This window comes from Astyanax mexicanus, chromosome 19, assembly GCF_023375975.1.
Source record: "Astyanax mexicanus isolate ESR-SI-001 chromosome 19, AstMex3_surface, whole genome shotgun sequence".
NCBI classification, from domain to species: domain Eukaryota; kingdom Metazoa; phylum Chordata; class Actinopteri; order Characiformes; family Acestrorhamphidae; genus Astyanax; species Astyanax mexicanus.
This window is the reverse complement of record NC_064426.1, coordinates 36,279,829-36,294,315: the sequence shown is the minus strand read 5'-3', so window position 1 is coordinate 36,294,315 and position 14,487 is coordinate 36,279,829. Positions and strand designations below refer to the sequence as shown.

General features: G+C 37.2%; 1 protein-coding gene across 1 annotated transcript in view; it reads left to right on the top strand.

Moving 5' to 3' along the window:
* The window catches only part of fam171a2a (family with sequence similarity 171 member A2a), a 96,844-nt gene that overhangs the window by 18,485 nt on the left and 63,872 nt on the right, over positions 1 to 14,487 (top strand). The window contains exon 2 of the mRNA XM_022664984.2: positions 14,064 to 14,300. Coding sequence (XP_022520705.2) covers positions 14,064 to 14,300 — 237 coding nt within the window. The remainder of the gene's footprint in view (positions 1 to 14,063; positions 14,301 to 14,487) is intronic.

Genomic DNA, 14,487 nt, shown 5'->3' with positions numbered 1-14,487 from the left:
GCATCTTTGATCAGACCAGTAAATTTACCCAAACTCTTAATATTTTTAATCTGATACATTACAGTTTTTTCCTCCATGTTTACAGTATTTGCATTATTCAATGAAAAACATAATTACAGCAAACGAGCAGTGGGAAAATTTGTCACAGACATTAGCTGAAGTCGTGTCCTGAGCAGATGTTTCAGAGCTCCTCGAGCTCCAGCAGACTCGTCAGACAGGGCTGACTCAAGCCTCTGCTGGGATCCGTTTCCTCCCAGAGGAAATGTAAACCCTTTTATGAGCCACAGACGCCTTTCCACTCACCAAACCCGAATCTGTAACTCCTTAATGAGCGGTTAAAGTGAATGTAGGGCATTTCGGGGTGTGATGGTGATGATGATGATGTTGATTAGAAAGGACGAGCATTTGGGTTTATAGGCCTTTTAAACTATATAAACGTTTTTGGGGATCAGAATGTAGCATACAGAATGTGTAAATTAGAGGCCGACCGATCGATCGGCCAGCCGATTTAATCGGCCGATTTTTGTTATTTTTTTATCAATCGGCATCGGCCGATTTTCTTATTTGGCCGCGCCGATTTTAATCCGGCACATCTGCGGGCAGCTACTTGGAACGCAGAGCAAGGTTTCAAGAGTGAGCAAGACTTTCAACGGGTAAGGCATCCATTTTTACAATCCAGTGTCCCAAAGTCTATATTTTCTCTCATGATTAGTAATCTGTGATGTTGCTTCATTTACTGAAAAAGAATAGAATTTCAACTGCATGTTGTAGCATTTCTCTCCAAACGAAACTATGCTTAGCGTTGATGGCAGGAGTGCATTTGGAATGCACCCTGACTATGCAAGGCAAGCCCTATCTATAAGCTCTAGTATAAAATAACTGACGTCTCTTCTTCAGAAACGAAAATTTCAGAAAAATAACAAAAAATAACAAACGAAAATAAACCCAAAATGTTGACAAAAATACAATCTAACGAATTTCAAAAAAATAAAACGAAATTCTCCACACAACCAAAGAAAATTACTAAAACTTGTAATACTGAAAAAAGCGGAAAAACGCGTCTAACGGACTAACGGACCACGAGTGCCGCGCGCTCGGCACAACAACTCCCGCTGTACAACTCCGCTGTACAACAGCGCTTATAAATAAATTAAACACAAAAATGAGGGTATTCTATCAGTAATTTCAGTTCGTTTTAGTTAGTTTTATAAACACAAAATACAGTTCGAGATAGTTATGTTTTTCCTTTTAATTACCGTTTTTATTAGATTCAGTTAACACAAATGTTTTTTCACTTTCAATTTTCGCTATTTCGTTCGCTTTAGTGAACAATAATAATTGGTTACTTAGCAACGTTGTAATTATCACACCAGAGCTTTATATAAAATAAAAATAGGAGCCTGATTTCGGGTCGGTCCTCAGGTCAGGTGGGATTCGGGCAGAGAATCTAAGCTCTAAAATAGAAAGCAGCACAAAAACCGGAGCAGCTAAAAAAGAGCTTAACGTCCTTAATTCAGAACTTGGGTTGTCCACGGCAATCACTGAATTGATTAGAGCAGCAAATCGTCACAATTGTGCCTCACTTCACCACGCCAAACCACAGGCACAGCGGCCAGAAGCTCAAGTTCACCGGACAGAGGAGGGGTTAACCAGGGCAAAGCGAAATAAAAAAAAAAAGTTCATAGAGCTGCTAAAGTAACGTGCAGTAACGGGGTGTCGGAAATGGTAACGGCGTTATAGTTACAGTCATAGTAATTAGTTAGATTACTCGTTACTGAAAAAAAGTAACGGCGTTAGTAACGCCGTTAGTTTTAACGCCGTTACTCCCAACACTGTATATAAATAAGCTTTATTGTAAACGAATTAATAAAACAAATAGTTTCTAAAATAATGGAGTTAAAATAAAACATCTCTTTTTCATTCACTACAAACAGACATTAAATCATGCCGCCTCCTGCTGTTCTGCTGTAAAACTCACCCGTTTAAAGCGGTTTGCGCTGTTAGATATTAAATGAAACGATGAGCAGAATTTTCTGTTTTGTCGGGTTCTACTTTAGAACCCCCTCCAGACTTTTCTGATAAAAGCTCATTTTATCCTGAACCTATAAAGTCCGCGCTCTTCAGCTTTCTCAACTCATTTTCCGCTCACGCACCGAACCTCCAGTACAGCTGATGAGACGCGTTTCTCTGGCTAAGGAGCTCATTTGAAGAAGAAAAAAAACAGATAAAGCTATATTTAAATTACAGCACCTGTCTGTTTTTGCATTATTTATAATTTTATTCTTAATTTAAACGTCACCCATTTTTGTAAAATAATAGCTGCAGCCCTAATGTGAACATTTTATAACATTGTCCTCCCATGTCCATTTGTTTTCAACTGCATGGAGTTGAAGAAGAAATTAGCTTTGCCGTTTTGGAGTAACTATCTAAAGTTGTCACATTATGGAAGTCTTCTTGCACTCTGTTAAACATATTAAAATGAATAATTAATAGACTAACAGACTGCAACAAGTCATACATTTGTTAATTAGTAGGCCCCTACAGTAAATTTTATATAATAGCCAACATAATATTTCTACTATAAACATGAATATATAGTGTATATATATATGTATGAATATATAGTGTAATATATAGAACATATGTTATATAATGAATAAAATAAAATGTTATGGATAATACAATCTAAATAAAATTTATATTTTTTTATTAACATATAGTGATATAGTAACATTAAAGTCACTATAAAATGCTAACCTTATTTTCAATAAATTGTGTGAAGTTTACAACTGTTGTGCCTCCTCTTACTAGTATGATTTTAAGCATGCCAAATAAATATAATACGATAGCATATCGGCCCTAAAAATCGGCAGGTCACATCGGCCATCGGCTGACTCTGACCACTAATGATCGGTATCGGCATCGGCCTTAGAAAAACCCATATCGGTCGGTCTCTAGTGTAAATCCAACAGAAGCAAGGTTCAGATTGCAGTTCTATTCAGAAGGAAGATAAAAAAAAATAATTTAGACTGATGGGTGCAACACTTGGTCTCATAACACGTGTGTAGTGCTGTGCTATGCTCTAGATAAAGTTGTAGAGGTTCCTAATTGAGTCCTGCGATAATCCATACCATGCATCTAGAATTACCATATTCTTCAGACTGTAAGGCGCACCGGTTTATAAGGCACACTATCAATGAATGTCTATACATAATACATAAGGCTCACTGGATTATAAGGCGAAACTAGTAAGGAACAGGGGTGTTGCCATGTTTTTCTTCTGATTCAGCAGGTCTTCCAGCTGGTTGTCAAGACCTATAAAGCTAAACTAAGTTACGTAAACAAAACTGTAATTCTAAAAATAAAATCAAAATTATTTTAAAGTCAAATGAGCGCTGGATGTTAGTCTACACAGATTTATTAATTAACATAAACCTACCACAATTTTTTTTGATACGATAATGTTCATATGTTTACAGTTCTGATTTTTATATTACTTTATTTATTGTTTTCACTTTCATTTATCTCTTAGCCTCTATTGCTATTCAGTGCTCTTTATTCCTTTAGTACTTTTAACTATATTCTTATTCTATGTATTGTTTATTGTACCTTCTTTTGTACTGTAATATTTGCCAATAGTCTGTACAACATTTCGTATGTGTTGCGCTCACCAAGCCAAATTTCTTGTATGTGTTTACATACTTGGCGAAATAAAGTGAATCTAATTCTGATTCAGATTTCTCTGAATCAAACTGTTGATTTGGGTGAGTAAAGCGCTTCCGTTTATTTACAGTACATTTAGATGATCAGAGTTCCACTAAGGCTTGGTGCAAGAAACAATATGCTAGATTTTATTAGATTTTTAATAACATTTAATTACTAATGCTTTTCACACTGAATAATAGCTTTAATATTCCAAAAAGTCCTTTTTTACATCATCTCTCTCTCACCTTCCAAATTTAAACTACTGGAAACACTACAGAACATTTTGATCATCTATTATGGGGTGGTAAAACGTACTTTTCAGGTCCTCTCAGGCCTCTATGTGGCTGTTCGATTGACCCTGATTCCAGATCAGTGCTTCTACTGCTCCTGCATTTTTCTCCTGACGATTTTTTTATTTTATTTTAAGTATTTAGGTGTGAATTAAAGTGCGAAAAATACTATATCTCATGCATTTCCCTGCAGAATTCACACTAAAATTGGGAGTATTGATAGTGTATCCAATAGCATTCCATACAATTTCAAGGGTATGCAGACGATGATCTGGCTTTGTGTGAAACTGCAGTTTGTTGTTTGTTACGAGTTCATGAAACAATAAAACGATTTTCTTAGTCTCGTATATTAATGCCATTCTGCAGGATTAGCTTTTCATACTAAATAATAGCTATAATATTCTAAAAAAATGCTTTTTACATCATCTTTCTCTCTCACCTTTCAAATGTAAATAACTAGAAACACTACAGAACATTTTGATCATCTGTTATAGGATGCTAAATCCTTTTCAGGCTTTTTTTTAGTCCCTTTCAGGCCTCTGTGTGGCTGTTCGATTGACCCTGATTCCAGATCAGTGCTTCTACTGCTTCGGCATTTTTTCCCCTGTCCTCGAAACGCAGGCCTGATGTACGTTTCCCCAGCTAAAAGGGGAAATGGGGGTAGAGAGTGCTGCTAGACTGGGGGATATCCTGGCGATGGCTTCCAGCTGGCGCAGGACGGCGGGGTGGAGGTGATTTGGGGTGATTTATCTGCTCTGTGTGCTCTCTGAAGGCCCTCCCACAGAACACAGAGTTTATCTCTGAAGAGAAGGTGCTGAGATGTGAGTTGGAGAGTAGAGGGAACAGTTCAGAGGCCCTGTGTGCTCTCTCTCTCTCTCTCTCTGTGTGAAAGTATTTTATAGAGATATTCTAATCTGATATAAAAGCTCAGTATTTGAGCTGGTAAAGGTGTAATTTTGGTGGCTATGCTTTTATGTTTTAATTGATAGGTATTAAATATATTTAATTTTTTAAGTTTATTACACTAATGCAACTACTTGCTCTGGATTAGCCAAAAGTCAGCACAAAATGTAAAAGTTATTGTTTCAAATATATGTAATGATACTGTATTGATATCTGCACCAATAATGGCAATGAAATGATCATAGAAAAGTTACATTACTTCAGTTTTTCAGTTCAAAATGTGAAACTCATATTATATAGATGTATTTTGAGCATTTATCTATTTCATTGTTGATGATTATGGCTTACAGCCAATGAAAATCCAAAAATCAGCGTCTCAGAAAATTAGAATACTATATAAGACCAATTGATACTTTTGGCAGTGTGGGCAGTGTGCCAAGTCCTGCTGGAAAATGAAATCTGCATCTCTATACAAGTTGTCAGTAGCAGAGGGAAACATGAAAGGCTGTAAAATATTCAGGGAAAACAAAACTGCACTGACTTTAGACTTGATAAATAATAAAACACAGTGGATCAACACCAGCAGATGACATGTCTCTCCAAACCATCACTGATCATCAGTACATTTTTCATTTCATTTGGAAATCAATGGACCAGAGCTTGAGGTCTAGTATGAAGTTTCTACCAATCAGTGATGGTTTAGAGAGACATGTCATCTGCTGGTGTTGATACACTGTGTTTTATCACTGTGTGAGGTGTTTTCTTGAAAAAAAATCTTACAGCACTTCATGCTTCCCTCTGCTGACAACTTTCTTGGAAATGCAGATTTCATTTTCCAGCAGGACTTGGCACACTGCCCACACTGCCAAAGGTACCAATTCGTCTTATATAATATTCAAATTTTCTAAAAACACTGATTTTTGACTTTTCATTGGCTGTAAGCCAAAATCATCAACAAAATGTTAAACACATATTTAACTAGTATTTGTTTGCTGTATAAAAACATTTGCTCAGAACATCCCTAGTCATTAGTTCTATGTGTATTTTGAATGTGGGACGCACTGTGTGTGTGGCAGGCCTCCTGATAGACTGCCACTCCACTGCCTGGCTGAATACACAAGCTCTGCTGTCTGAACAAACATTAACGTGTGTCTGACGTGCTCAGTGACACCATGAGCATCTGTTGGAGGTGCTGGTGGTCTGTAGCACCTTATAACTCAAAACACCTCATCCGTTTACCACTTACCGAGCTGAATTCTGTAAATCAGTAAAGTTTAGAAAGTATAGTTTAAACAGATTTTTTATTTAAAATGTAATGTAATATATTGGAAAAAGCCGTGATTGTTTTGCGGTGGAGCTACGAGTGTAAAATGATATCTTGTGTATAATAATTAGGATTAGGATTGTGGATAGGGTTATTATGGGATTACATGCTGTAATTAGCTAAAAAATAGTGTATGTAAGTAGTAGGGCTGCAGCTATCGATTATTTTAGTAATCGAGTACTCTACTGAAAAATCGATTCGATTAATCGAGTAATCAGATAAAACCTAAAGTAAGAGATTTTACTTAATATTGAATGACCAATTAGTTTAATTTTTAAATTCACAACATACATATCCACATTTGCAAACACAAATAGAAATAAATTTAACACAAAATAGACATAAATACCACAAGTAATAAATTTCGCATTTCGGCCAGAGTAACTTTATCTCACTAACTTTAACAATTATTTATTTATAAACTACACGGCGCTGTGTTTACTGATTACATAAAGCCTGTATCAAGTCTAGAACTTATCTAGAACTCGTTGTAATAAAATAACCACACACATTAGACAGTATTAATAATAATCAGCACTGCACAGCGCTGCTGTTTTGTTATTAAGGTACATTAATGTTAATCTCATTGATTTGTTATAAGTAAAATTTACCTGCTCCAAAAACCTCCGCCTCCTCCACTTCCTGCTTCCTGTGCGTGGGTGACGTAACACTAAGAGCGCTTTTTCATATTAAAAGTCCTTGCAAAAATTTGTGCTCTGCGGTTTAAAATTAATTAAACGATTACTCCAGGCACAGAAAATTAATCGATCAATTTTTTAAATCGAGTAAATCGAGTAGCATTTAGCAATGAGTCCTTGTAATCAATTGATTGTTTTATCCTCCTAAGTTTTTTGTTAGATTTGTTAGATTTAAGGCTAAAGTGTAAAAAAAGTATTTGCTTCTTTGTTTTCGTTTTCCCTTGTTTTAAATTTAGATTTCCCTTTTTTGTTTTTTACCTTAATAACATTTTTCAGATTATCAAACAAATTTTAATATAAAAAATATAACCCCATTAAATATAAAAAGCAGTTTTTAAAAACGATTTCAAAGTATTATCTGTGATTAACTACATTTTTTGAAAAGCTGAGTTTAATTTCACCAGCCACAACCAGACCTGATTACTGCCAGACCTGTAGAATCAAGAAATCACTTAAATAGAACCTGTCTGACAACATAAAGCAGATAAATGATCTTAAAAAACAACACACTATGCCCTGATCAGCTGAGAAAACAAAGTCATTGATAATCTATCAGTCTGGAAAATGTTACAAAGTCATTTCTAAGGATTAGGAACTCCATCGAACCACAGTGAACCACGAAGCACTGATGAACCTTCCCAGAAGGGCATGGACAACTCATCCAGGAGGTCACAAAAGAGCCCAGAACAACATAAAAAAACTGCAGGTCTCACTTAATGATACAGTAATACGAAGGAGATTGGCTGAAAATTGTATCAATGGGAGAGTTAATGTGTAATCCAAGAATGAACGCACTAATTAGAAGATACAGTTGTGCTCTCGAGGTGTGGATGGATTTATTTACACACAACCCGTAGCTACCATACATGTAACAAACAGCTCTCGAAAAAAAAAAAAAAAATGATGAATTTCTTTAATTTTACTTAGTTAAAAACCTCTGGAATATAACCAAGAGGAAGATAGATGATCACAAGCCATCAAACCAAACTGAACTGCTTGAATATTTTATTTTTGCACGAGGAGTGAGTAGCATAAAGCTATCCAAAAGCAAAAGCAGTGTGTAAGACTGGTGGATGAGAGCATGATGCCAATATGCATGAAAACTGTGATTAAAAACCAGGGTTATTCCACCAAATATTGTTTTTTTCTGAACTCTTAAAACTTAATGAATATGATTTTTTTTTTTTTCGTTGCATTATTTGAGGTCTGAAAGCGCTGCATCTTTTTTTGTTGTTTCAGCCATTTCTCATTTTCTGCCAATAAATGCTCTAAATAACAATATTTTTATTTGGAATTTGGGAGAAATGTTGTCTGTAGTTTATAGAATAAAACAACAATGTTCATTTTACTCAAACATATACCTATAAATAGCAAAATCAGAGAAACTGATTAGTTAGCACAATGCTAATCGCAATGCCTACTGTACCAAAGGAGATTTTGTCAGTTTAAATCTTTGTGACTAAACTTTTAGGGTTTTTAAAATGTGTGAAATGTTTCAGGGTTCTGCATGTTGGACAGAATTCCTTCTCAGGGGGCAATGGGTCAATAACAGGATGTAGGGGCTAGCAAGAAAGCTAACAATGTGCAGAACCGCAGTATCCGGATATGAAATCGGCAGAAGCGCGAGGAGGAAATTTCTTGGACTGTCTTATGAGTAGTTTCTTTTTTTTTTGTGTGAGCTACGGAATTAGCTTGACCCTCATGACTCTGAGTCCTTCCTTTGCTGCCTTTGATTGTTTTTTTCCCCCCTTATTTCCTTTTCATACCTCCTACACATTTTGGCACAGCTTCTGTAACATACCACCCGAGTGTGTTGTTCTCTCTGGGTGGGTTTCCCAGCCCACCCCTTCTACAGCTGTCCACTGTGGGCTGATACGTCCAGCGGAATCAGTGGAATTCCTCTTCGAATGCGTATTTGGACTTGTTGTCTGAGGCAGGAGGTGTTTGTGCCGGTAGCACAGGCTTATGCTTAACCCTTGTTTGCTTTAATGGGCTTATATCAATGCGGAAAGGACTCTGCATCAAAGCTAGAAATGGGATTAGTCTCTGTTGCCTGTCTCCACCCACTGCGGTTGATGTAACAGTGCTAAACCGGTTACTCTGCTACAGGTCTGGAAGTCTGAGGGCTGGAGGTCTGGAGGTCTGAAGTGTGTTTAGCACCACCGTGAGCTCCAGCTTAAACAATGGACTGGAAGTGGAATGTGGTGCAGGAAATGGTGGCGCTGTTAAAATGAGCTTTGTTTTGAAAAAGCTGACAGATGGCAGGACCTCTGGCTTTCCAAAAGGCCTTCCTCCATGCAGAGTATCTGCAAGCAAAGAGAGACTTTTTAGAAGTGCTGACAACTTGAATAAAAAGGGGACATAAGTGTTAAAAATATATACAATAAAAGAACAACATTTTGTAAAGCATACTGATTTTTTTAAGGCACAAAAGTACCAAATATTTGAACATACCAAATATTGAACACAGTTTTTCCAAAATGAATGGCAAAAATTTTGGCAAAATAAATGAAATCCTGCAAAATACAGTGTTCAATATTTGGCATTTGAATAAATATTTTATCTTGATTGGTTTCAGTTTTAATAATTAAATTAATTTTGATACATCTCTGGAATTATCAGTTCACAAAATTTAAAAACTTTGACGATATTATTGTGTACAATACGATATGGCACACCCCTAATACTGAGATAATGAGAAATCAATAGGTTAAAATGTTGCTGTAAAGAAAATTAGGGGAAAATGACCCAAAAATATAATTTAAAAAATGAATAAACTTTTAAACTTTGTGCAGTGATGTGCTATACAGAGCTCCCATTGGTATACAGACATTTATTTTAAATAAAGCATAACTGAAATAAATGTTTATGTTTGCAAACACACACTACACTGATTTTCAGAAGCATAAAATTGTTGTTTTAGGCCAAAAAAGATGAATTATGATATTTTATTTTTTTTAAGTAATGGATTAAAGTAAAGTAAAGGAAAGTGTCAGAATTATTCTTAGTTATACAGGGGATTATTCTCTCACTGTGTGTTTTGAGTGGTTTTAAAATATATCTTCTATATCTGGAGATGCGGTGAAGTAATTACTTAAGTCATGGTGAAATCAGACTTTCTCGTTTCTGATCTAATCTTGGGTCTTGCAACAGTTTGGCAGCAAAAGCTGGGACCCATTTTTTTCCACAGATTGGCCTGCTGACACCTTCTTGTGTCCATGGCAACGTGCATCAAATGACCTATTTAGAACCAAAACAAGAAGTGGTGAAGGCTGAGAGAGTGCGGGAGTTCGCGAGAGTGCCAACAGGGTGAATCGATCAGTGGATGAATGGAGTTGCTCTAGCACTCAGCGCGCTCCGTTCACACGCACAGTCGGTGGGGACTGTAGCGCTGGAAGAAATACTTCAGCAGATAGATTCATTTTACCCACAATCTCTAACTTTAATCCGGTCCTTTTTCTGCTTATAAAATTATATGTAAGTATCAAAAACATCAGACAGGTCCTGTGGGGTGTTCAAAGTATGCAGTGTTCAGTACCAAACAAAACTTTAAAGGAAGAACAAGAGGAAAATCAGCAGCATGGTCATTAGCATTGTGTGGAAAAAGTCTTAAAGTCTTATTTTTCATGTTAAACTGTTATAGTAGGATAGAGATCATTTTTTTAAGGCTCTAATTGTTCTATTATTTTGTACATGACTGTTCCAGTATTTTTTATTATTTATGTTATGTTGCACATTGCTGTTTTAATAGTGCACACTGCTGCTACCAAAAAAGCCACTAGATGGCATTACATATATATCTAATTTGACCATTAGTGCCTAATGTGGTGTATTACAGATCACTTGTATCACTTTGCATCACTTATATCAAGCCCATCTTTTGAAATAAGATATTGTTAATTTGATGAATCAAACCAATGACTGACTAATCTAAATAGACTAATCTAAAACTGGCATAGGCCTCTCTGCTGTAAAAAAAGAAAAAAGAAAATCGAGAATCGAATCGAATCGAATCGTGACCCTAAAATCGGAAATAAAATCAAATCGAGGATTTAGAGAATCATGACACCCCTAGTAGCAACTGCTGAATAAGTTTATTTTGGCTTGGTCTTGTAAAGGCCATGCTTAATTACTTACCCTACGGTCACCCAGATAGGGACTTGAACCTAAGACCCCAATGCTTGAAGGTGCGAACCTGCTAACCTCCAAGTCACGGTACCGAAAAAAAACCCCACGCAAACACGGTGAAAACATGCAGACTTAACCCAGATAGGGATTTGAACCCAAACCCCATTGATAACCCTGTGTTCACACTGGAAAGCGACAGGCGACCATTCACTTTCTATGGCAGGGCGCGATTTGTCGCCACAACACGCGAGAGGCAAAGCGACAGAGCGACACGGAGCTGAATTTATCTCAACTTTATGCAAATGAATTATGACGCAGTAAGGCGTGTTGTTTCACAATAAAAGTCGTGAAAGTACAGCGCTTTGAGTTTTTCAATTAAATAAAGGTTACTTGAGGCACAGAAAATTAACCAATCAATTTTTTTAATCAAGTAACTCGATTTACTCGAGTAATCGTTCCACCCCTAATTTCATCCAGGTAGGAACTTGAACCAAAAACTCCAGAACAAAGAGGTTAACATGCTAATAAAGATTGCTGGTTCTCTGCTGCATCATCAGGCCAAGCCGAGCCCCTTTGATCTCTTCATCCGAGTAGAAGAACCAGGTCATCTCTGCATTAAGCAGTGAACAGCGCTGAGGGCAGGCCAGTGAAAGCAGGCTTTAGCTCAGATGTTTTGGTTTTTGCACTGCGGCGGCAGTGGTAGTGGCGGTGGCGGCGGCAGCATCAGTGGCCTGTGGTGGCAGGAGTCCCGGGCTGCTGTATGAGGGGGGCAGGGCACGCTTCAGCTGCGCTCCGCACGGCGTGATCCTCTCACTGTAAACACGCCACATTCTTAACCGTCCGTTCAGGGCACACACGTCCAAACACAGCCGTGCGCCCCACCCACCCCCTACCCCCCGCTATCTGCTGTATGTGGGCCAGCAGGACGGGTGTTTAGCTTTTCTGTCAACAAGAGCAGCGATGACTTACTGTGCTCCAGAAGTTCAACATCATAATCATAACATCACAGCTCTCACATGCCCGCATGTGTTGCTGTGGATTACAGCAGTGGAACAGGGGGGTTTCAGTGCATGTGGTCTTATTTGTGTGGCAGTAGCAACTAAAAAAAACATGCTTCAGAAATGGAAAAGTCTGAAAAGTCTGGAATTAATTATTATGTGCATATGATTTCCATTATTAGCCACACAGTTACAATATGAATTACATTAACATTTCATTTACATTCTGTATTAGCAGGACTTCTGTCAGTTCTAAGAAATATCTCTAATAGAAATATCATGATATTTCACGGTATTTTTGCGATAACAATATACTTGGCGATATAATAAAACTAAAATAATTAATTCATTTCAGGATTATAGTATAACAGAATAATTATAATGTGGCAAAATAAATAATATAGCATAAAATAATGAAGCACATAACATTGCAGAATATTTTGTGCATGCATATTAACTGCAAACTAAAACAATTATACAATAAATAAACCTAATGCTTTTAAGACAGACCAGCCCTATTATCACGATATGGATTTTTAATATCATGATATTTCTGTGTCACGATATATTGTATACAATATAAGATTGCCCACCCCTACTAGAAACCCAAGGACGCTTTACAATTAACACGTTTTGCACACAAGCACATTACTACACATCAACACTCATCCACACACCAGTGAGAAGCGGCAGCCAATAGCGCACAGCGTACTCTCAACCGGAAACCACCGTCCACCTGGAGGACTGCATCTGACACTACTATTAGCATTTACCCAGGACAGAGTGCCAATCCATGTCTGGGCACAGTCATACATACATTTACTCACACACACACACACACACACTTCCATACATACCACACACCTTAAACACACACACCAGATCAATTTAGAGTATTCAATTGACCAGATCAACCTTATTTCAGCATGTCCACCGGACCCTCCTGACTCTGCTAATTACGCGATGCTACGGCGTTCACGCTCTCCCAGCTTCTGATTGTATACACCTGGTCTGTTTTAGTATAAATACCCCTCAGTTTCATTAGTTCTTTGCTGAGTATTTTGTCTAGTTTGCTAGCTCTTCCACAACACGTTTCCTCATTTTTTTTGCCTTGTTTATCAACCTGTTTTGTATTTTGGATTAATTTCTTGCCTTGCCTTCTGTATTATGTTCTCCATTGCCAACCTATTTTCGTATTTGGCCTACTCTTTTGCCTTGCCCTTTTTTTTCCTCCAGAAGTATATACCCCATTTTTCCTATCACACTCTGATTTTTTTCCTGCTTTTCTGACCCTGCCTGTCCCTAACTACCCCTGTGAGCCTAGTCCCCTTGTTAATGAATTGTGTGTTTGGTATCCACAAGTGTCTGTCCTTGGTTTGGCCTGTATGACATTATAATATTATTTTAAAATGTGCATTGTAGATTAATACTAAAGTAATCCAAACTGTAAAGAAAACATAGGGAATTATTTAGTAAACAAAAAAGTGTTTAACAAACCAGAATACTTTTTTATATTTTAGATTCTTCAAAGCTACACCTCTTGCTTAGATGACAGCTTTGTGCATGTTGGCATTTTCTCCGTCAGTTTTATGGGGTAGAGTCACCTGGATTTCAGGCTTTCTGTTAAAAGAGTTAATTACGTATTACTTATTAGTTGATTTCTGTGAATTTGCAGTAAAGAGGTAGAGTTGGTATACGAGGAATAGCTCTATTTGAGTAATGTTCTAATCCATATTATGACAAAAACTACTCAACTAAGTAAAGATAAAAAAAAAATACTTTAATAAATGAAGGTCAGATTATCTGATGAATTTCAAGATCTTTGAAAGTATCCTCAAATGTGGTGGCAAAGACCATCAGATACATTATGATGAAATTGGCTCTCATCAGGACTGCCTGAGGAAAGGAAGATTAAGAGTTAAGACCTCTGTTATAAATAGTAATAAACCTTGTTATTAATGTTATAACTTGAAGTTGTGATGCTTCCTCACAAGTTCCTGTTTTTTTTTTTTTTCAGACCCCACAGAAGTGCTGATTAAAGTCCAGGTCTTTGACAACAGTGACCTATCACCTCTGAAGGAAGCTGCGGTCCAAGTGTATGGAAACCAGTCCATTTTGGCATCTGGTCTAGCTGGAGAGGATGGCATCGTCAGGGTTACCTTTTTGTATCACCCAGGGACATGGATCATCGTCGCAGCATCCAAGCATGGATTTGTAACGAACTCCGCCCCCTGGCACGCCAGTCGCATTCCATGTAAGTCAAATAAGCTTCGTTTTGTTGTGCTTTTTTTACTACATTAGTGAAAACCCAGAGTTACAGGGGTTGGACAATATAACTGAAACACCTGGTTTTAGACCATTTTAGTGTGGGAGTTTTCATGGCTAAATTGGAGCAGCCTGTTGGCCAATCTTCATTAATTGCACATTGCACCAGTAAGAGC